This window comes from Ixodes scapularis, unplaced genomic scaffold (assembly GCF_016920785.2).
Source record: "Ixodes scapularis isolate PalLabHiFi unplaced genomic scaffold, ASM1692078v2 PGA_scaffold5__190_contigs__length_132052651, whole genome shotgun sequence".
NCBI classification, from domain to species: domain Eukaryota; kingdom Metazoa; phylum Arthropoda; class Arachnida; order Ixodida; family Ixodidae; genus Ixodes; species Ixodes scapularis.
This window is the reverse complement of record NW_024609880.1, coordinates 111,346,520-111,371,057: the sequence shown is the minus strand read 5'-3', so window position 1 is coordinate 111,371,057 and position 24,538 is coordinate 111,346,520. Positions and strand designations below refer to the sequence as shown.

Genomic DNA, 24,538 nt, shown 5'->3' with positions numbered 1-24,538 from the left:
ATACAACTTTTTTTAATATCCGAGGGCCTGCCACATTAGCTATTAAGTCTGCTTTTGATATGGTGGAAGTCCTCAAAACAAAATTACCGAATGTTGCACTAATTCACGTGCCAAGGCCGGACGTGCATGTGTTCGGGAAAAGGAAAACGAGACACTGAGATTCCGTCCGGCCCGTGCCTGGAATTCGATCCTGGTACTTCTGGCAGTGCACACGCGGCAACCCACTGAAGCACCAATTGCTGGTATCGAGAACGGGAATGTCTACAAATAAGCCACTTCGGAAATAAATACTTGTTTACACCAGTATCTGTGAGCAGTGTAGTGCAAGCGGCTACAACAAATAATATTAAACAAATCTGATGACAAGCAATTATAAAAACAATTTAACACAACGGGTACCCTTCAGTATTTATCTTCTAATCGCGTTTTACGGCCTGCGAATACATGTTCTATGTTATGGACAATAAAAGCAGTCCAACTCCGTGGTGTGAAACGCTTCTGAGCCTTTATTATCCGTCTGAATTCGACTGCGCACGGAGGGAAAAAACTGGACCCTCGGTTTTGGCCGGCGCGCCCCGCTGTTTACGCCAACGAGCGCCACTAGGGTGGCTCGGCGTCTGTTTGTTTAGGGTGGTGACATTCTTTGTAGAACTCGATGCCTTCAGCACGCGCCCAGAGTAAGAATACAAAGAAATCGCCGAAAACAAAATGTCGTCATTGTTAAGAGCTCGTGCACAAAAATACACAAAAGCGCCAGGAAAGAGATGGTCTATTGTCATCACGCTGAGCATAGCACATACGAAGGTAATTTGCTTAGTGTGGTGCGCGCACTGTTGGCCGCTTGCCTCACAGGCGCCTGCCGGGAGGTCTGGCCGCGTTTCACAGGCACACCGCGGCGGCGGCTCCAATGCCGTGAGGAGGCGCGCCGGTTCCGCCGCGCAATATCATGTTATCCGCCAGGCAAAAGGCTCAGATACACGTATATTAAGCAAAGCCTCTTCGGTCGATTCCATTACGTTGCGTACACAGAGACCCTACGCGGCGGCTATAGAAAACAGGCCCTTCGAGTCATGCGACATGACCGTTAATTTTAGTAGTACCTATCATTAACCTTAATGTGAGCGAGTCCAAAAAGAAAATCGAATATGTCCGTTTTTTAATTGAGCTTCACAATAAATCGTCATTAATAAAAGGCGTTTTTCATAATTTTATTTTACTGCCCAGGCAAACCATATTTAGCGCAGATTTAAAAAAAAAAAAGATACATGTCAACACGCTGGCAACTTTTGAAAGTTGTGCTATTCATAGATGCAGAAAAAAAATTAATATTTTTCGGAATGTGCTATTGCGATTCTTTCTAGAAGTTAACAACGACGATACTTAATCACAAATATTTTGAGTTAATCTTCCTTATACGTAGTTCGTAAGAAAATATTTCTAGGCCAGTAGTCAAAACAGATTTGCTTTGGGAGAGGTGACCCAAATGCAAACTTCGCGCAATTCGCAGAAAGAGCTTCGCACTGAGAGCATGATTCTAATGTTCTCCTCCTCAAACAAAAAAAAAACTTTCGCAAAAAAAAAATAATGCTGGTTTTTACCTGATGGGCACTGAGTCTACAAAATATATATTCGTGAAAATTAAAATCTCCAAACGTGGTCGGCCGAACTTAACACCCCTCTAACCTGGGGACGTTAACGTTCACTACGCAGTAGTTAACACAAACACGCGCTGGCACTAAATTCAACAGAATTGTAGATTGTATACTAAGCTTCTCATGATCTGCAGTTTGTACGAAGTTGACAGTTATGCGTTATTTTCGATATTGAAATTGCTGTATTTTCGTATATTTATTCTGTTTATATTCCTGTTTCTCCCTCCGGCGCTGTAAAAAGGGGCTGGAGCCTCGTGAGAAGACAACTTCTCTTCTTTTGCCCCGGCCAGACCCTTTTGTGTCTGAAACAGAGGATACATCCATACAGATTAAAACTGGCAAGAGGTGGGGATTGAGCCCAGCAGGTTTCGGAGCGCAGGCTTTCACTCCGCGCTCCTTGCTGAGACGCGTTACCTCACTCAACCACCGATCTTTTTTAGAGCACAGCTCTTAAACGCCCGTTTCCGGCTTGAGCGGCGGCGTCGTCGCTGTCGGCGTCGGCGTAACCGCGCGGCGCGGAATGTTTCCGCTAAATTTAGGTGCGCGGCGCGGGGCGCAGCTAAATTTTTTAGCGCGCATATAGCCGCGCGGCGGCGGCGTAACCGCGCGGAATTTTTCCGCTACATTTAGCGGATAAACTTTACGCTAAATTCAGTTGAAAAATTGTCCCGCTAAATTTAGCGGAAAATTTTCCCCGCTACATTTAGCGGAAAAATTTCCCCGCTACATTTACCGGAAAAATTTGCCCGCTAAATTTAGCGGAAGAAATCTCCACAATATTTAGCGGAGTAAATTCGCCGCTAAATTTAGCGGAAAAAATTATTAGCAAAAAAATTTCCTCGGTAAATTTGTCGGAAAAATTTTCCCGCTAAATGTAGCGGAAAAATTTTCCCGCTAAATGTAGCAGAAAAATTCCCCGCTATATTTAGCGGAAAATTTTCCCCTAAATGTGAGGCGAGCAGGAGAGAAGGAGGGGCATAGCCTCCTCTCCGTACCTTCCCCTTCCCCTTTCATTGTTTTCTTATTTTATGGGAATACAGGACGAGAGGTACAAATCATAGGTTAGCTCAGGCGAACATTATGGTCTAGAATACTTTAATATTCATTAAGCTAAAGAACAAAGGCAACCAGTCGGGCAGGATTTCGCGACACTCATATATACTTTTGATTTGGGCTTCACACTGTGGGAGCCACTGGTTCCCCTCCCCCGAGAAGGCGCAAGCCGAGGACGTTCCGGGCGAAGCCGTCTGATTTCCAGCCCTGTCGCTCCGTATCGTGTCCGAGAGACTACGCCACCATGCTGGTTTACTCTCTCGCACCCCTCCGCGCGTCTCCCCGATTTCGGGGGAACAGCGAGATCGCGCGAGGGAGAGTCGGGCCTGCCATTCGAGTGGACAGCCGTGTGGTCGGGGAGTCCTGGATTGGACTCCGGGCGACGAGTCGAGTCGCGCTGTGAGCTCGGCCGACCGGCGATGACTCAACGCTAGTGATTCCCTGGGCTCTGACAGTCGGCGTCCCCACTACCTGTGGACGTCCGTCTGCCCAGAGCCCTGGCCCCGAACTCCTGTGATGACGGGTAGGGGCGTGAGCTCGTCCGTCCGGCGATGACTCTGCTCGCCATTACCCCTTGGGCTCTCAGGTCGGCGGATGCTATGGGCACACTGTGTCTGCGGCTCGCTCGACCACAGTGTCTTGTTGGGGACCCCTGGTACTCAATAAACGCTGTTGGATACCGGGATCATAGTTGTTGGCATGGCGTTGGCCGAACCCGGCGCGGCGACCGCCCTCGCTGGTAGCCGTCGGCCGCGCGGTGGAACGGCCCGGGCGGGCATCGGATTCCCCCTTTGACCGGACAGGTCCACGGACGTAAAAGGTACGTGATCTGCCCTGCCTTGGTTCCCACAACAAGGAGTAAAATAAAAATTAACAGGTTTTGGTGCCTGAATAGCGTTTCTTACATGCATCCGAGACCTTCATATACTATATGAACCCAAGAGAATAATGAGATCATATGGCACAATGTTTCCGAAGAAACAGGTAAAAAACATATTGAATACGGTGAAATGTTAAGGTATTTTTTGAACGTGCGCTGCAGGACGTACCCCAGAAGAAAATTCTGTGCCAGCAATCAATAAAAACATGTTCTATAATTTTTCGTGTTTTGCGCAGTAGACAATTCACATTCCATAGAACAAACGCCCCTTTTTCATTCAGCCATATTTTGGTCGGTAGTACAGAACAGTGCAACTTAAAAAAACGGTTTGGCCGCTGGAGGGATTTCCATTTTCTTTACGCGACATAATACATCTCGACCAGGGCTGTCTTCATAAATTGTGGGATAGATTGGTGTTGGCAAGAGCACATCCACTAGGTTAATTAACTCGGCCACCGATCCGCCGTGAGGACGTATCGTGTTTGCTGAATCAATGTCTCAACACGGCGGCGTTGAGAGATGGAGAAGGTGACGCGTGCTGACGTGAGCGCTTTGGACCAATACGAGCGTCGCACAGCTGGCCCCGAGGCAAAGTCGAGCAGGCGACGCGCCGCTTTGTACTGCGGCCCAGCTCAGTTGCCGCTCCAGCGATGGATGTGGTTCTTTTTACGAGTGATGTGGCTGACCGTATCCAAGAGCGACGACGGAAGAAAGCTAGCGAGGTCACGCCAGGCCATCCGATTAAAATGCCCTCAAGGCATTTTCATCTGATAAATCCCATTAATCGTCGAACCAATTTTTTTTTTAAATTTTCTCTCTGCCTTCTACTTGACGAGTCCCTAAGGTCACCAGAACTTTCGCAAAAAGAAAAACTCCGACTACTCCGACTATTCCGACTCTTGTGAGAATACTCGCTTGTATTTTCTGCACACCTCCTCTTTCACGTGTTCTTTCCTTCTCGCGGCTCCATGACGTACTAGGTTTTTTCCTGGGATAAAAATCCCTCGTGCGAATACATCATTACGAGCTAACGCGACCGGCACTTACGTAACCCGAGCTCATCACGACCGACGCTTAATATCTTACGCGACCGGCGCTTTAGCCAAGGTCGCTTAAACCCCGGGCGCTTCAGCCACCGGCGCTTCCGCCACACACGCTTCAGCCAACTTCGCTTCAGCCACGAGCACTTCAGCCACGAGCACTTCAGCCACGGGCGTTTCGTAACCTTAAATACGCGACCTTTAGCGTGGCTGGGCCTATAAGTCTAGCGCGTTAAAAAAAGCACGCACCATTTCGCATTACAAAACGTAAAGAAATGCATGAAGGACATTAATACCGTGACGTCAGCTGTGAATTTAATTTTTTTTTTTACGTAGTGGTTTGTATTTACAATTTTCATGGTACTCGATCTTCGTTGATTGAGAACCCTTGCAGGTGTTGTAGACATTTTCGCACTCAGTTGGAGGATTATCGTCTACTCTATAATAATCCATCCACAGCGTACAGCCTGAAAGAGCAGAGAGACGCATTGATGTAAATAGCCGCATGGAGTGCTCATGCTATGCACAAGTTCACAAAATATAATAAAACTGGTGTCCAGGAAGTGTACAATAACTATAGGTAGCATACAACGCGGGAGTATTGAACAACGGGAAGGCACAGGAACACTACGTGCCTCGGTACGCACATTTCACAACGTACTTCCTTCGGCGAACAAGATACACCACGGGAGTATTTAAGGTAAGACATTTGCCATTTACACTTCATTACGAATTGAAAATGGTACTTAAAGTGTTTCACAGCGAAGCCGTATATGACTCGCAGGTGGTATTTTTTTGTGGACCTCAACAGGAAACCCACGCGCGCGCCTTTTTACCGTTCGCAGCGGGCCTTATCTCTTACGTCGTTTTGACACTTATTTCAATAAAAAACACAAGACAGGTGTCAAAACCACCTGATAGATGATAAGCAGTAAGCACGTAGTACTCCTCGCATGCGTCTCTCGGATAAGACTGGGGTTGCATTAACTTCCGCAATAACGGCATCGTGCGAAGTCTTATAGAGAAACATTTCGCTAAAGTGCATTTGCTCTCCTTTCGCAATCATTTGGTGTAGACCCTTTTGCTGTTTGCAAACATGAACTGCCGCTTGCGTTCCAAAGGACTTCCGGTCGCACGGTCTTTACAGGCTTGTTGAGCTTCCGTGTCACGAGTGCTAGGAAGCATCACGGATAACGAAGTGGGAGACTTGTCAAGGGTCTTCGGCTGCACAATATTACATCTTAGAGGAGGCAGGTTGGTTTACAATACTCGAAACATTTTAACATATCTCGCACTCCTTCGTTCTTTTGGCGTTCACCTGGAGAATTGGCGGTTAAACGTTTTACCTATATTTCAAGCAGTGATGTTAAGGTGGCCTTTGTTCATTCTTTTTATATACCGGAAGTTCTTTGGGAGATCAGACTGGAGCACCACCTGGTGGCGTGTGCCGTAAAAGGGGTCTATAGTGCAGGGGGCAAACGCTGCAGGTGCTACCACAGCTTCGCTCTCCAACAACCTTCACAGGGTGCATTGGAGCCTCAGCTTGTCATAGAAGGCTTCGAGTGAAGTACAGATATTTAAAAATCTATTTGACACTTTTTAACACATTTGAAAAGCCTTTTCTTCTTTTAATTACTCATGTTACAATTTTATAGTCACGGGACGAAACAAAAAAGCACAAGACCCTGTTTAGTGTGTTTTTAATTTAGAAAAAGCATACGTTATGTTCATATTTATAACGATTATTCTACGATATAAGCGCACATGTCGCATAAATCGTTTCTTGGAAATTAGATGTACATTTAAACAATGAGTGTAATAACTAGATTCTTTAATGCAGACACATGAGGTCGGGAAGAGGCACAAGCAAAGATGGGAGTAATGGCATTACCGTAATGAAAGTACTGCAATTAAATTACTTTTTTCTGTAATCAGTAATGTAATGAATTACTTTTCTACGCTTGTAATTTCGTAATGTAATTGATTGATTCCAGACGGTAATTTTGAAAAATTATTCATTATTTTCGTAATTGCTTTTTTCGAAGGCCCATCTCAGAACAAAATCTGTGACGCGGGAGTCAAGAGCTAGAGCTGCTAGGCCAACGCACAAAGACGGCATCGAATGGCGAAGTGAATGAAGAAAAGTTTTCGAGTGATGACATAGCTGGAAGGCCACAGTTCACGAAACTCCAGTCGAGACGCCCTCACGGCGAAATCGGGGAATCGGAGACCGCTCCAGGCTACAATGTGGAGAGCACTTCACTGCGAAGATCAACATATTTTAAAACCTGTGTCGAGTCAGGTGTTAACCTTAAATCTTTTGCCAAGGATCCACCACTTCTCGTAGTTGTCTTGACCTTCGTAGGTAAAGAAGCTTTTTGTATGCTCCGTTCACCCTTAAGTTGACAGTGCTGTGGAAGCTGCCCAATTCGCTTAATCAGTCATGCGTAGATCCTTCGCCATTTGATCACAACCCTGCCAATACCCATGCGCAGAGAGCGAAGTCAGGGGATCAAATCCAGGCGGTTGACTGGTCCATCGAGTACGTAGCTACCACCGCACTATCAGCTTAGGGGTAAACTTAATCTATTCGGAAACGACAAAAAGCGAAAAAAGGAGACTCAGATTGATAAGTTAAGATAGGGAAAAGCAAACACGCAGGTATGACCGTCGGTTCGTCGGGGAAGGACACATCCCTGGAAGCGCCCGCAACTCCTTTTCTTGTCTGGTGGCGCTTTTCCCCAGAAAAGATCCGGCCACCTTGCGTTAGTACGCTCGATGATTCGCGCTCTTTTGGTTTTATGGAGCAATACTTATGGAGAAGAATGTCCGGGAATGCTTCGACCAGTGATTTTGAGAGAAAGCGATTCGATTGGCGTCTGAGTCAGAGGAAAGAAGTTTTAGGAATTTCCTCAACTTTGGACAAGATGGATTCGGGAAGGACGGATCCCGTTCGCTAAAGGGCAAACAAGGTGCAGTTTAGCACACCTCACAAATGTTGTTACGACTTCATGTAAACCCGACCAACCGAAGTGGGCGACTTCTCCAAAATAAAGAGGTACGCAATCACATCAGCCATGAACCGATCAAAGTGTACAGCGAAATTAGTGTGCTGTCTGTTTTAGTCATACCTCAAGGTGCTGTACCTTATGTTTAACACTTCCGTCGTCCAGTGCAGTAATTACTACCTGAAATAGTTTAAAAGTAATTTCGAAGTAACTTTATTACTTTTCAAAAATAATCGTAATGTAATGTAATTACTTTCAGTGTGTGGTAATGTGTAATGTAATTTAGTCAGTTTCGCGTATTTCTGAGAAAGGTAATGAGTAATTTAGTTTTAAAACCTTTGAAAAGTAATTGTGCGATCTCTGTGCAAGAGTATTTAAACCCCTTTTCTACGGAAAGGTAATGATATCTTTCAAACAAGGCTCCCACATGGAATTGTGACGTGAACTCCCCTCCCCACGCAGGCTCTCCTCTACATGAGAAAGATTGTTCTCTCCCTCTTTTCCCTCCCGGAAGACGACACCACTCTTAAGCGTGGCCGTGCAACGCCTCTTATACCAATTTCGATCAGCTCGCACCTTAATTGCCCTGAAACCAGAACGGTGGATCTTACCGCTCGGGTTTCAGGGCATTTTTACTTTCTTTTGGTTCGTCAAAAGTTTACCGATTAGCCTAAGAAAACATTATTCGGTTAACCTACAGATTAATTGATTAATGCGTTAATCGTAATCAAAATTTGCAACCGGTTAATCGTTACATTTTTTACGAGCCAAAAAAAGTAAAAATTAAACGCATTCGCCTCCCAGACGTGGACGAGTACACCTGTACGAAGAAGAAACGTTTAGGTAAAATGTTAACCTAAAGTAAACTACTATAGAGGCGAGATTTTCAACTTGAAGCAACTACAAAGGGTTACTCGTGTCCAGGGAACTTCAATGCCGTGCGAGTGTCCGTTTAGTTTTCAAGAGACTAATGTGAACAGACAGAGCAGTTCGCTCTTGCCGAAAATATCAACGAATCTCTTTGCTTTATGCAGCTGAAGTAATATTATGAGAGTGTGAGTATCTTTGAATTGCTCTCAACTACGTATCATATTTAATTCATAATCGAAATTGTATATTGTGGGCCATCTATGATATATTCACAAAAAGAAATATATATATAAGGTTTTTTTTTAAAGCTTAATATAATTAAAAAAAAAAAAAAAAACATGAAAGCTAGATTAATGTGGTCTGCGCAGGTGAGTTATACGGCCAGGGGGGCATAATATAAGAGGCTAATCGTAACGATCAGTCGGATAATTAGTTAAAATTCGTTAATGAACTATTTAATTAATGAAAATAGACATATAATTCCAATTAGAAACTTGCCCAGCGTCATCAAAAACCACTAAAATCTGTAATTTTCAGAAAGACTCTGAGCACGTGAGAAGCGTAGTAGTGCACTAAAGTTAGCACTCCTGGAGCACGTACAAAGCTAGCGGTTGCGGTAAGACGTCCGCGCAATTTTTCCTTCTCTTATCTAACCCCAGCCCCAGCCACGAGCAGGTAACTGCTCCTGGAGCAGTTACTCGCTCCACGAGCGTTAACTTTAGTGTACTACCTCGCTTCTCACGCGTTCAAAGTCTTTCTGAAAATTACTGATTTAGTGGTTTTCAATGATGCTGAGCAAATTTCTAATTGGAACTATATGTCTATTTTCATTAATTAAAAAGTTAATGAACAAATTTTAACTAGTTAGCTGACTGATCGTTACGAATAGCCCCCTATACTATGTCCCACTGGCCGTATAACTCACCTAACTAAACCGCCTTAACCTAGCTTTCATGTTTTGTTCTTAAAACTTGTGATAAGCTTAAAAAACACCCTGTATATATTTACATATGTATATATATATATATATATATATATATATATATATGCAATTTTAAGTTAAAAAAATACGATGCATGCGGATGAACGAGACCGAAGAATCGATTAATTGGTCAATTAATGGTTAGGGATTAATCGGGTTAAAAGTTTTTATCTGCGCCCAGCCCTACTTTTAGCTGTTCTTCATTCAGTATGTCACTCCGTCTCTAAGTCAGGTTTGAGGTATACCTAGATATCTCAGTTAATCACTCACCTTGGCTGGTTTCATTATAAAAGGTTTCTATAACTTGGCACTTCTCTGTGACGTTGAAGTAACTAAGTTTCCTATTTTGTTCTGTTTGACACACACAAAAAAAACAAAAAAAAACACGTATATAACTTGTCTTCGGGTTATTTCTACAAGTATTAATTGCAACAGGAGCAAGTGCGTGGATTAACTTGTATAGAAACATGTTAATCTAAACCCGCTATTTTTCTGTTTATTGTCTCAGGGTTTACACGCATGAAGTACTTTTCGTATTTTGTTTTACACTCGGTTGAATACCGTTACAGTTAGGCACAGGGTCACGAAATGACAGTCACAACATGAGGTTGGAAAAGCCTTGTAGGAATAGCAAAACTGCGGCATCTTTGTTTAGTATTTTTGAAGACAGCGAACGTGTGCTTATTTACAGATTTCAAATTTGTTTCCCTCTAATTCCAAATTTCTCCGGGACTTCCCGCGAGACACTGGCGTCTGAAGAAACATCAAGCAAAACTGAAGTATGCAAAAAGCTTGCCCTCTAACATGAATAAAAAAAAAGGACACCTATCAAGTGTGTACGCAAAAAAATAATATTCCTGTAGCCAGCTCCTTATCGCAGCATAAAATAACACGGAACACTCCAACTACAGGCCAGAGTAAAAAAAGCCGTGGTCACGATAATCTAGCTCAATATTTATAAACACACACACGCACACACACACATATATAAATATATATATATATATATATATATATATATATATATACAACGGGCATGGTGGCGGAGGGGCCGAAGGCGTGGGTACAGAAGACGAAAAGAACCCTTGGTGAAAACAGCAACAACGGACGATTTAATCTTCGACGTTTCGGCCGGAGTCCGGCCTTCGTCAGGAAGCCGGACTCCCTGTCTTCCTGACGAAGGCCGGACTCCGGCCGAAACGTCGAAGATTAAATCGTCCGTCGTTGCTGTTTTCACCAAGGGTTCTTTTCGTCTTCTATATATATATAAATATATACGGCCGAAAAACGCGCTTGAGACGGTTGTTGGAGTCTTTAAAACATATCATTTGTAAAGGTCTTCGACGTTTCGGCCTGAGACAGACCTTTTTCTGTCAGAGACAGTCTTGAAAAAGGTCTGTCTCAAGCTGAGACGTCGACGACCTTTACAAATAATAATTTTTGAAACTCCGACAACCGTCTCAATTGCGTTTTTCTGCCGTATATACTTTTCGTAATCCTGCACTACTTTTTTTTTTAAATATATATTGCCACGTGCTTTTTAAGACAATGAACGATAGTTCATACTTCTAGAATATTTGCGTTTACTCTTACTCCGAAATATGCGACGCTCAAGCATTCTAGGGCGAATGTTCTAGATAACGAGTGTAATAGATAAGGATGTAAACGTGCCCTGCCAAGTCAGTGTCCTGGGTGTTCGACACTCGAACATTCTAGGACGAATGTTGGAGACACAAAGTATATTAGATAAGGAGCCCAGCGTGGCCTTGCCGTCTCTCTTTCGCTCTAGTCAGCTGCCACGCCGACACACCGACGCTCACTGCTGCTTTCCCACTAGTCCTTTTTTCTTTCGTTTTTGGCACAAGGTTGCTGATTAAACGCTTATTTTACATTTTACGCTTGTCGATCCTTTTGCATCCGCGTCAATATTCCTATTTTGGGGGATGTGGAAAATAGCTGTGCAAGCAGCTTTTTTCCACATTCCAAGCCTCCATGAAGGTATACAGCGGTTCAGAAAAACTACACTAGAGTTTGCATATGTAAACTATTTGGCAAAAGTACCAAAAAACCAGAAAATGTAAACAAACAATAATGTGAAAACGCTCAATGGGCATTATAGATTCTTATTTGTTTACAATAGCTACAAAATGCTCTGACGAAATTTAGATATTGTAGCGTAAGTTTGCCTTGAGGATAACTGTGCAATGAAAATCAACAGTCTATTTTGGAAAAAAGATATAGAAATTTACACAAGCTTGGATAAACCATATTGATATTTAAATCTATGAAAATGTTTAGTGGTCTTGGTAAGGTTTTTCTAATTGTTTGAAGACCGTAATCTGTGCGAGCTGCTTCTACTATCAAGAAGTCTGATTGACCAGGGAAATGTGGCAGTGTTTTTCTTTCTGGATTGAGTTCAGAGTTAACAAAGAACTATTATTATCTAGATTCTAGATATTCTCGTCTATATTTAACGCTAAGCCTCTGTCAGTGGTGTGCAGTACTTTTTAATACCCCAATGTCTCAAAAAGTTGGTCTGTGCAGGAAATATACAGCGAAAGCCTGAGCGCTTTTTTCTCTCGTTTTTTTTAAGGAATCTTTTATGTAGATTTGTTTTTGTTGTGGGACCCCAGGCCAGGCGACAATTGTTCAGATGATATACAAATAGCGTGTTGTACAAGAGTAACTTGCACGATAGAAGAATCTAACGATGTTTATGTAGCAAACGAATTATATCAGCACGTTTTAAATCTACATGGTCTATGACTTTTTTTTTTTTATAAAATACGCTTACTCTGCAAATATGTATAGTGTTTCTTTGAAATTTTTGAATCTTAATTATCTTGTTTATTGCCCATTTTCCTACCTTAAAAAAGGACACTGACAATATTCTCTTACTTTCATAATAAAGTAAATTCTACAGCTATATAATGTAGAAACAACCACGAAGTGGCTAACTTTATTAACACCCCTTCCTTTTTTATTCTTGTTATAAACCTGTTTAAAGCAAGTGCGGCACTTCCACATTCATGTAATTACTCAGCAATCGTTATGCCAGGGTTCAGCATGGCGTGGGAATAGTCTGCCTGAAATAGAATCTTTAAAATAGTCATCCGCCTGAAGGAACTGCAACCAAGAAAATTAATCCAGTCACCAAGAAACCGGAATATATCTAATATTTGCAGTACTTCTAATTTTTCATGGTTATCGGCACGTGGAGAGCGAAAAGCCACAAAGAACTTACTTTCGTAATGTCTCCAAGCGTTATAATAAAACGTATCACTGTGTGTTTTGTTGAACAGTACTGTCATCTCGTACTGGTGGCCGTATCTAAAAGACAGTTTTAATGAAAACTTGATAGATTGATGAATTTCCTGAACAACGCCTCTTTATACTTTGAGTGTTTAAAGCTCGAAAAGTCCCCAATACTTGGTCTTATATACCTTTATATTTGTTACCACAAATGAGTTTTTAATATGCATTTGTTCTTCAAATACCTGAATTCTCTATAGGTATTCATTCGTAAAGTGGCAAACCTTTTTAGAGACTACTTATAGGTTTAAAATTGTCTTCCTAAAAAACTTGCTTCCTTTGCAAGAAACAACCAGTCCCCAGCATCGCTTCTTTGACTGAAGAGTGGGGTGACTTGCATATTTTAAGACAGACATGCTTCTTGATACCCACTATTATACTAACAAACACTTAATCTAAAAAAAACTGCACCACCTTAATATAGAAAAAGATCTAGAAATTACCATCGTCGCATCATTCATTTTCCGCTCTTTTTATGTTCTAAGCGCAGCGTTTGGAGCATCTTTTCCTTTGATGGACAAAGCAAAAGCAATTACGGTTGGTTGCTTTAAAAAAGCGTGATGATGCATGAAGTACTCTATACTCCGTGCAAGTTCATCTGCTCCTTGCGCACCTTTGCTTTTGTTTACCGCCAAATCCGTCCACGTGACTTTGTTTCCCCCAACCACAACCAATGTCGGCGTCCGTCTGGTTGGCTCGTCATCGCGCGGTCCCTGCACGTTATCTATGTGGGCATTTAGTGTGTCCTTCCTTGCGGCCTGATGCTCCAAAGACACATTTTGAAACACTTGCTGGCCTTATAGAGTTGGTGGATTACTTTTTACTTGTACTCTTATTTGACTTTATATTATCATTTTCTTTTTTTATTTGTTGAACGCGTTAATCATGCAAATTTGTTTTTGTTTTACTCTTCGGAAGTTGTGAATGTCAAGCGAACCCATTTTGTGCATTACCGATATTTGCTTCTAAGTAACTGTGAAATTTTTTTTTCAACTCGGCATTATGCGCAAATCAATCTTTAAGGCACCCACGTTCTTTGTTGGAATACATCTGTTTGAACAACCTCTTTCAATAAACTTGCGCGCGATCTAGATCACAATTTCGGGAGCGCTCCTCACCCTGGACTTTGGCTGAATGTGGCCGAATCGTGAGAGATGCTTTATATTTTGAAAAAAACCATAGTACGAAGTAGGCACGTAGCCAGGATGTTGTTTCCGGGGGGGGGGGGGGGGGCGCTTATGACATAAATGATGTATGGGGGGAGGGGGGAGAGGATGTCCCAGCAATATGGAAGATTTCGAGGAGGGGGGCCGAAGCCCATGGCCGCCCCCCCCCCCCCCCCCTAGCTACGTGTCTGGTTCCAAGGCGCACGAATCAAAACAACGGCTTTATTTAACTTCAGGCTCGCAAATCTATTCAAAAATGACTTACTAAAATGTTATAGAGAAACGAAGGATGTTTCTGATAGGCCCCCAGTTTAAATAAGAATAATTTTAACACTTACAGGCACGCACTTTTCAGAAAAATTAGACGCAATATCTCAAATGTATCCAAGCGCGCGACACTTCAAGAAAAAAATTATTCAGCTTGGGTCTCTGATAGATGTCTAAATAATAAGGGGAGCTAGAAGGTCGTTTATGTTACAATTGCGATCTACCGGTTCTCAAAAGATGACCTGCATTAGTCGCCAACTTTTTGAAGACTGACTTCGTTCTGAACAATGGTTTAACTTTGCATTTGAAACCAATCTGTGTATGTCAAGAAAAAAAAACACATACAATGTTTAAAGGTAAGCGATTTTCAAGTGCACACTTACGGGTCTCCGTCGTAACCTTTAGTCTCGTATCGGATTGTGACGGGATCACCTGGGCGCTTGTCAAGTCCTCCCCACCTTGACACACATTTGTAGCTTCGAAACGCCCAATCATCCATGTAGCTACGATACTTCATATAGTACGTGTCCTTCGTATAAAAAGCCTAGGAACGAAAACGCAGGAGAATATTACTGACTGATGAGAAAAGTTATTGATATAACCATTTTTTTTAACTTGTAGCCCTTTGATTATTAGAGACTTCCCGATATTTTGCTTTTTTTGATCAGTTTTTCGATCAAGCAAGCATATCACCCAGTGTCTTCTCCTTAATAAATGAACTTCCAAAAATATATCCAAATCGGGAGATCATTTTTTTACGGTTAAGGTTTTGGTTAACAAAAAACTCAGATCTGTGTGTTCTCACTAACTCACCCGCGAATGGAGTTTGGCCCCCATTCCACAATACATTATTTTTCAACCGCTTTTTTGCCTAATTCATTCGGAACGGTCTGTCTATGCAAATCTAGACTGCTTACTCTTAGAAGCCACGAAAAGATTATTAAAAAAACAGTTAATTTATATACAAGTGTATTATATTTCAGGGGTTTACTATAGTAGGTGACGGGCTAAGACTTCACGGGAAATTCCATCCACCTCTCTACCCTTTAGTGGACCGAACGCTGGAGTGCAGGCGTCCTCCTCTCCAGCGTCCGCTCTACTAAAGTGGAAAGAGATAGAAGAGCTCCCATGAACGCTTAATCTGATCAGATTCAGAAGCGGATGTGGATTTAAAGGAGACAAGGAAAGCGGTGACCGTCTCCCCCCCCCCCCCCCCCCCCCCCCGCCGCCCCAGAGGTGATGTTTTTTTTTTTTTTTAATGCGAAAGCATTGACTGTCTCATGGAGCGAGCCCACGTCACCAAGTTGAAGCGCGAAAACGGCACCTTAAATCCTTTCTCCAAGTAGAGCCAGCTCCCAGCTATGAAACCACGCGAAAACCCTAGACGCGGCACCTAGTTTCCCCAATCCCAAAGGAGCGAAGTAAAGCTGATGTATTTTCGGCTTCGGTCCCATGGGCGGGCGCGCATTGACGAAACTTCCATTGGCCGCTGCGCGTCACTTTGAAAGATCGCTCACCCGATGGCGCTGCGTGTCCGTGAGTCAGCCTCTCCACAGCTCCACGCCCAAGGTCAACAGCCCGTACGCAAAAGACGGAAGAAGGGAGCGAAGAGCGGCCTGCGTGCTTTCGGATTCACAACCCATAAAAAGTGCTTAGGTGTACCTCGAGTCTTTTTTGTTTGTGTTGTTAAGACGGTACATTTAAAAATGCCCCGTCTGTGGTAAAATATTGATTATATTTTTTACCGGGTCGTCACATCCATCACTGACGTTATAGATCTTTTTTATCTCAGTTGTTACCTAACCGGTGGACAGAAGGCGCTGTCGCAGCCGCCCCCATAAGGTGGCTTCGATTTGGTTGTTTTTGGTTTCGACGTGCTCCCGGCTGTGTTGGTGTGTTACGTATTTTCGTTCAATTTTGTGATACAAATCTGTCTTTTGTGATACACAATATATAACACAGTGAGACTGGGCCACTTTTAAAACTATGGAGTGATGTTCAGCCTAGCTTAGGGACGTTTCTACGAACAGCTTCCTATGGTCATGTTCGTTGTTGGGTCAGGTTCGGTGTCAAGACGACTGAATTGATGAAGCAGAATGGACAGTCTCCAGCTTTACGAGCTGACACTACGTTTCTTACAAATAAATATAGTAAAATAACTTACGCACAGATGCTTTGTGAAAAGGTAAGTCCTGATTAGCAATATGCTGAATCCCGGACAACAAATGAACTAGGAAGTTTAGTGCTCACTGTTCAGTTCTCGAGGACACCAACTTTTTATGAACACCGTTGACTGCAAAATGAGGTAATGAAGAATAAAACATAAATAAAAAACAAAAAAGAAATGTCTCCGCCGGTTTTCGTTTTTTGAAGAAATTAAGGATTAGATGTTTTGATGGTTCATCGTAGGCCGAGTAGGTAATTTTTTAAACGATGCTAAAGTAATTAACAGAATTTCGAATGATTGACCTTAGGAAGTAAACTATTTGTGATACGAACGTTGCAGGCTATGAGACAAGTGATGAACCCGCCAAGTGAAGAAGTCTGACTTCTCGTACAATTTGCGAAATTAAATTAAAAAGTGCAAGAGACGTGACCTCCGGAAAGTTTAGCTGAAGTCGAATCACAGGCACCGCTTCATAGATCGGTGCAGACAAGTTTTTATTCGTTTTAATAGGTGCATTTGTTACTTTCATTGTTAGCAGTCACTGGAAGTAAATCGAACATCGACAATGCTGCGCTCGGGTGATGTAGTACGTGCAGACAGTTTATTTTCGGCTTCACATATTGCATACTTCAGGCCTTCAAAAGCTGTCTGGGACAATATGTTTCACCGAGGAGCCATACTCTTTGCTTGTAAATAAATTAATATTAGATGTATTAAGAAAATAATAAACCACTTGGGTGACTGCATACATGAGACCAAGCACAAATTAAGCTTGCTTTATATTGATATGCCAACTGAGGGATGGGCAAAATACATGCAAATATGTATCGAAATGCAAATACAAGATACTTCGTCAAAAATGTATTTAATTACAAATCTAATTACATTTCCAAAAAAGAATTTAAGTGAAAGATACAAATACAACCAAATGTATTTGTTGTCCTCCAAATACTTTTCCAAATACATTCCTCAAAATTTGCGTCAGTGACTTCAGGGCACCTGCAACGGGTTTCTGGGTACCTCATTTTAATTTTGCATTGCACACACGGGAGTTAGTGCCAGACTCTAGTAACGTAGTAGAAATATAACCACAAAAAATGTAATCAGCTTGGACGTAATAGGTTTAAAAAGTACAGAGCTTCAAGAAGCTTTTTTTGTCGATTACATTTTGGTATAGACCAACAAAGAACCGAGACGACGAAGACACGCAGCACTAGCTAGAGAATTTTTTATTGTTGCAACTCGCACCAGTTATAAAAATCTGGATGACCCGGCATTTAGAACGTTTCAGGCAAAAATATGGATGAAAATCAGGCTGGAAAGCATCACAAGTTGTTACATGCACTTCTTTAGCCAGTCTGCCCGTGATCGTCGATTTCGTCACTATTCTTGCCCTAGACTAGCACAGTAATCACAAAGTCACTAAACGCTTGTGCTCGATTGAGAGACACTGCATTCCGTGCAGAACATAGTTTTCTTCCTGCTCTGTACAGTGACAATAAATTTGAGGGATGTATTTTTGCCCACAAAATTGTATTTAATTACAATTGTATTTGAAATACCCATGTTTTAGTATTTAAATAAACACGTCAAATACATTACCCAATTTGTAATTAAATACAAATCCAAAATACACAAAGTATTTGAAATACGTATTTCAAATATTTGTATTTAAAATACTGCCTATCCCTGTGCCAACTGATCCGGTAAATGTTTATACCACAAAAACAATTCCTTAAATATTCAACGGCAATTGTTTTCGTTTTGTTATGAGGCAAAACATGACGCTTTCGGAATGCAGACAAGTATATTTACGTTGGCTATATGTGTTGCGTATAAGGGTCTTAAATGTGTGATTATAAAGATGCCTTGCGCTTCTTATTGCGAAGGTTCCATCATCATCACTAAGAAAGCCTGCTCCATCATAAACATTTGGTCTCTTAAGCCTCGCACTCTCGTGTCTGGTATTCACTTGATGAATTCGGAGCGATTCAAAAGCACTCCATGCTCGCGCCTTTAGTAGGGCAGATCCGAGCGCGCTTGCACATCCAAGAAGATGCAAAAAATGAGCTCTAAAACCGCTCCAAAGTTACTATGTAAATACTTTATTAAGTTAATCGACGTACTTAATGTGCACCGGTGATAAGGCTGACTTCTGTTTCTCTACTGACCTCTCTACACTTATCCGGTATGCCGACAATTAGAACAGTCAAAACGAGTTATGACATCAGCTGCGGAAGAGTGCGCCTTACGATAACCTGAAATTAGCTATAGCTAAGCATCGGACGACACTTTACGACGCAAGACACATAATTGCGGTAAAACGCGTCGAAAAACACGAATACAAAGCGTTCGCCAAGGAGTGGAGTAGAGAGCGGAGCGACGATCTGAAGTCACCTTATGGCGGCATCGTCACGTGGTTCCAAGATGGCAGTTCCCATACAACAGAGTGTGAAAAAGCCTATATTTATTTATGACGTATCATCTTTTTGCAAACCGGACTCTCCCAAGCCTAACGCCAGGTAGACACCACTTTGAAAAAACAGTTCCAAGATACGAGATTTCTATAGTTGTTTGGTATTTGACGCCCCAATTGCCTCTAGCTCGGTGTAACGCTATCTTTAGTTACGGTGAAGGAAACATTATCCGTAAGTGGCACATTCTAATTAGAGATATGTTACCCGACGTCCAAATATGATTTAGCTATTGTGAAGGTTCAGACAACAAAAGTATGCCACGACAATACCGAATCAATCTGAGCGGCGTGGGCTCGCTTCATATTTAGTTCAATCATAAACAATATCCCAGAAACAATCCCTTCAGTAAAACAATTAAAAATTTTTTTTAAGAATTTAAGCAACTTTTTTTTGCTTCTTAAAATACAGTTCAAATGTAAATTCCACATAAGCCAATACTGACTGGTTCCTGGAACGCGACAAATGCCTTTGCATTTTTATAAGATTATTATTAAACTTGCCAGGCCCTTGACAAAATAAATGGAGTTTCTATCTCCAGAAAAAAAATGTTAGTCTATTGCACTGATTCATTAAACAGCAGTAATGCATAAGATATGTTGGGTATGGGCATTCCTTACGTCACATTGTTAACTACAATTCAACTTATCGAAGCGAGCCAATTGTGTAGGGGTGTTCTTGACTCTGTTCAGGTATCCACATTTTAACTATTGCTTATGCCACATGGGATAGCAGTAGTTATCCCATGGAGCAGAGCAGGCGGCCTCTGTAACCGCGAAAGAATGCGAAAGAAACCCCATTCTATCATTGGCTGAGCGAAACGGCTTCTGGATAGCCACTGGCGGCCACTTCACGAGAGCGCGTGCTCGGCCTACACCGCAGACAAACTAAGAAAGCGGAAGAACGACACTCGTGTTTTCACATTCACAACTCATAAGTGATTAGCTGCCCTCAAAAATTTGACAGCTTTTTCTTTCTCGGGGGGGGGGGGGGGGGGGGGGGGGGAGAGGGATTTTATTTTGAGTAAATCTTCAGGCAATTTATTAAAAATCTTGGGAATATATTAAATATTTGTTGCCTCTCTACACTTGGTTTAAATAAATGGTTCAATACTTATTCTATCCGGTCTTAACGTTCTTCCTTTGGCATTTCTAAGTTTGTTTTTTACTGAAAAAATGTTTTATTATGATATGATACTTCATCTGGTTTCTAAAACACAGCATCCCTAGTAGTCTTTATTCATATAGTTTTGCAGATCAGTTTCTTCACTTTCGTAACCTATTTATCGGTTGGCTATCTTTTTTGGATCGATTCTATTTTTAGTTGTAGGTATTTGGCACAGTATCCGTAGAATTTATTGCATACTGAAGTGTGGGCTTGCCATCTAATTGTATATTTTCACGAATGAAGGCGACGAGGATATGAATAATGAACTGAAAATAGAGGTTCATTCGACGTACTTGTGTTTGAAACAAAAAAAAAAATCTAACTATCTCATCTGCACTTCAGTATTCCGGAGTGTGGAACGAGTCTTGGCCTGGTCGGAAAGAGCGCCTTCAACACTGGTATTAGGTTGCCGCCAGTAATAATAAAAAAACAATGAAAAAATGAAAGCCGTTTACAAATCTCTTTAATGCTAAATTAGAGCGCCCTCCTCTTCTTCCGTGTCCTCCTCCTCCTTCGCACCCTCCTCTTCCGTATCCTTTCTTCCCCATCTTTCGTACCCCCCCTCCTCCTCCTGCGTACCCTCACCTCCTCCTTCGCAACTCCTCCTCCTCTTCCTCCATACCCTCCCCCTCCAACAGTTTCCCCGCTAAAATTAGCTGGAAAATGGACAGCAAGTGAAATCAACAGCAATTCAATTTTCCAGCTAAATTTAGCGGGGTAAGTAAATGATGTCACATGACCGTGTCACGTCACCTATGCACACATCAAGTTATTTCACTTGATTTATCGTGAAAAATTCACGCCTCGAGACATCAACAACAATTCAATTCCCCGCTGAATTTAACGGACAAACTGAATTCGTGTTGAGATAATGTGACATCACTTTTATTCCTAAATTTAGCAGGGAAACCGAATGGACAGTGCTACATTATGGCACCGTCGCACACCTACACACTAATTCCCTTTCTTCGCTGAATTTAGCGGGGCATTGAATTGGTGTGTAGGTGTGTGACATCCCATAATACAACGCGCGCGGTTACGCCAACGGCGACGCCGCTATACGCGGAAACGGGTACCTAAGGGCTGCGCTCCTCAAAAGGAAGAAGACACGTCCAGAAAGCAGCAAGTCAACGTTGACGGCGGCAGCAGCGAGCGACGCTGCGTCGGCGTGACAGCTGGCTTTTGCGAGAGCGAATCAGTGAATGAATCGGCAAGAATCCGCTCAGCTCCATATCTACTACGCTCCTATCGGCTCCTTATCTACTGGCTCCCCAAACTGTAAGAACTAGTAAACTAGCGCCGGGACCAGAGGAAACAAAAATGGGTAAGCACAAAACCATTTTCAAAAGAGCAATACACCAACTTTAAAATACGAATTATTTTAAAATTTTGCAACCAAAAGTATGCCCTAAAGTAACATCTAGACTAAAGGTAAAATACGACGGACCTTCATATCCGGCAAAAAAAAACTGTCGGGCGTGTTCTCACCGATTTTCGGCGTGAATACTAATTCTATTAAGGTAAACCTTCATACTCACAGACATATCTATTTTAATACTAGCACAATCCGACTGGCGTCAAAGTTTTCCAATCCAATCGGGAGGTTGATATCGGTCAGTCTGACCATTACATGCTAATGGTTCTTTTATATTTTAACATCCGGACACATGACTGCACTATTTACGCGTCCCTTACCCTTCCGATTATTGCAGAACAGCTTGGGAGATCTTTATTTTAATGCATTCGTTAACACACCCTAAAACAATTTCTTTCTGTTGAAAGCCTTCGAACTGTCTCATATTGTAGAAAATACCAAAAATATACTAACGAACATTTTTTTTTAATTTTAACTGTAACACCCGTCTAACACAAAATTAAAGTTCCCCAGATGCTTGTTAATGTATTAGGGTTGCTTTATGAAGCATATATTACACTCTACACGATTTTCTCCTTCCTTACACAGTTTTACTTCGTACAAATCTGCGATCAAAAATGTAATATAAACATATGCAACCGTTTCGCTTGTTATTATTCTCTACAACCATACAAATTGGGTTACACGTAACTCGTCACCGTTTTAGGTGCTTTTTACTAGAGCTTAAATGAAGCTTGCTCCGAAAGTATAATCTAAAAGTGGTTCAACAGCAAAGTTAGATTTAAGAAAAAAACTCCTGAAATCAGTGCTATAGACGTGCAATAAGAGTTATTTCGCCAAAAAAATATATATATGTCGCCTTACCTCAATTGCATTATAGGGTGGCTGTTTGGTATTCACCTCGTGTCAACTGTACAAGACAGCCACCATGATAAAAAAACAAAACACGAAGAGTCCAGTGCGCATGGTAGCTTTAAGTTAAATTATCGCCCAATCACTTGATTTCCCAGCATACTAGGGAAGCACGTCGTAGACGGGAATTGAGAACACAAACATTTATAGTCTAGGTTTTAAGCGCTGCTCACTACGTTATTAGAGCAAGACATTGTTTTCTAGAAATATCAATAACTCACTTGTAGACATGTGATATTCTGACCGTGTTTATCCTTTCGTGTATCCTGATAAATAAGATCTTTCAAAGCGCGTAAAACTTCCTTTAAATGGCGTTAAATGTTCTATAGTTCAGTGTCAAAAAACAAATCAGCATTTTGTGACACCCATAAAACATTTTTGATGTCGTGCCTAGGTTGTTGTATTTACTACTCACAAAACGTTTATACTAGAAACGTTGAATCTAGTTGATCAAGTGTGCGTATGTCCCACGTTCAAATGCCTTATTCTCAGGATTTAATTCAGAACGGGAGTATTAAAACTCACTCAAAGACACAAAAAAGCATGGACCAAATTATTGACTGAATGGAGTAGGAAGCCCAGCAGGCGCCTGACTTCCGAGACAAGCATCGAACTTCCGGTGGCTTCACTTGTGCCAGGCTGGGAGAACAGCTATGTGCCATCTAGCCCCCTATAGTGGAGATCAGTGTCTGGAACTCAGCGGGTGTGCTGTGTTTTGCCATCCCCAGCGCGTAGCTACGACCAATATTGGTGGCACATAATCGACTCCAGATCACGTGGCCACTTGTTCTGGCTGCGAGCTGAGGAGGTGAACGCTGCTCGTTTTTCTTAAATTTTTTCCTGCGATTTTTTTTTAGTTTTGTACGAAACGAAAGCGTGTTTCATAGGTCAATAACGTGAGGGATTCGTCCTAAGCGGCATCCCCGCAAAATACAAGACTCGTTGGTAGACCTTTTTAACTGGCCCATTCTAATTAGAGATGTTTTGCCCGTCGTCGAAATATGCCATATCTGTTGCTAGCATTCAGACAACGAAATTTCGCTACGACATCATGAAACCTCCTTGACAACGAAGGCGCGCTTATTTTTAGCTTAATATAAATAAAATTACACAAAAATGTTCCCTTCTGTGAAAACCCTAAAGTCACCCAATTTCTTTCACAAATCCGACAATCACGCTTTTTGTCCAAGCATAATCAACAATGAGTAAAGTATTATAAAAATGTGAATAACAATTCCTTTCTTTTTATGTTTGTTAGCCACGCACAACTGATCAATATTCTCGCCTCTGAGGTACATTCTAGATCATGTACATCAGTAAAATGGGATCAAAAAGAAGCTTTAGCAATCAGTGCTCTACTCGTTTGAATATGAAATAGTAGTCGCCTTACAAGTGTTGCATTAAGTGGTGACTTTTCATCATTTGCTTCATGCGAGCTGAAGATGGCCCCCGCCAGAATAAAACAAAAAGCGAAGAGTCCAGTGATCATGGTAGCTTTCGAAGAGCTGTCGTTGTGTCGAGTCGACTCTCAAGTATACTGGGTAAGTATACCGTAGACAAGCATGAAGCGCAACGACTTCTATATCCTAGGTTTTGAGTGCTGTCAGGCAGGTTCTCAGAGTGACACATCGTTTTCTAGAAATGGAAACAATTCACTTGTAGACTTACCATTTTATTTCTGTGTTTATTGCTTCGAGTATCTTTATGTATAGGATCTTGCAAAGTGTAAGATATATCTTAACGCCATTCGTTTTCCATTTCCGTCGAAAGGCCACAGCTGTCATTTCGTAAAAGTCATTCGTTTTTATGCTTATAATGTTATGCGTAGGCACGACGCGTGTACTAAAAGTTCATTTCGGGAAAATACGCACGAGTGCCGCAATTTCGCGAATGTCCTTTCTCTAAACCTCCACAAGACATGTTTGACTTTTTTCTTTCATTTTTGTACGCAAGAAAGGCCAGCAATATACCATTTTATGTTTGTTTTAACCTACTACGATTCAACCATATATTTTCTGCCTTCCATCTGGCAGATAAACATTTAAAGAACATCTAAAAGTGAAGAGTATTGCGTGCACCATCCCCCTCATTTACGGCGTGGGATGCCTGACCCCTAGACCCCCCTACCAGAAACTGCTTCAAGAGTTCCCAACCTTAACTCGCCCGAACAATTTTCAGCGCCCTGTTATACACAACATCACTAACCATATCAT

General features: G+C 42.0%; 1 protein-coding gene across 1 annotated transcript; it reads right to left on the bottom strand.

Annotated features, from left to right (window-relative positions):
• Positions 1-4,940: 4,940 nt before the first annotated feature.
• Positions 4,941-23,952, bottom strand: LOC8036329. Its single transcript, XM_040214617.1, has 5 exons — positions 23,716-23,952; positions 14,614-14,774; positions 12,730-12,815; positions 9,756-9,836; positions 4,941-5,092 (listed from the first exon to the last, which is right to left on the bottom strand). The coding sequence occupies exons 1-5, from the start codon at positions 23,812-23,814 to the stop codon at positions 4,941-4,943; spliced, it is 579 nt and encodes a 192-aa protein (XP_040070551.1). The 5' UTR covers positions 23,815-23,952.
• Positions 23,953-24,538: the final 586 nt, after the last annotated feature.

Bases quoted from the DNA above. Each gene is read 5' to 3' on its own strand.
- LOC8036329 (XM_040214617.1), bottom strand. From the start codon at position 23,814: ATGATCACTGGACTCTTCGCTTTTTGTTTTATTCTGGCGGGGGCCATC. The intron at 12,816-14,613 runs GTAAGTGTGCAC...ACTGTCTTTTAG, and splicing joins AAAGGTTACGACGGAGACCC to ATACGGCCACCAGTACGAGA. The intron at 5,093-9,755 runs GTGAGTGATTAA...CTGCTCTTTCAG, and splicing joins TTATAATGAAACCAGCCAAG to GCTGTACGCTGTGGATGGAT.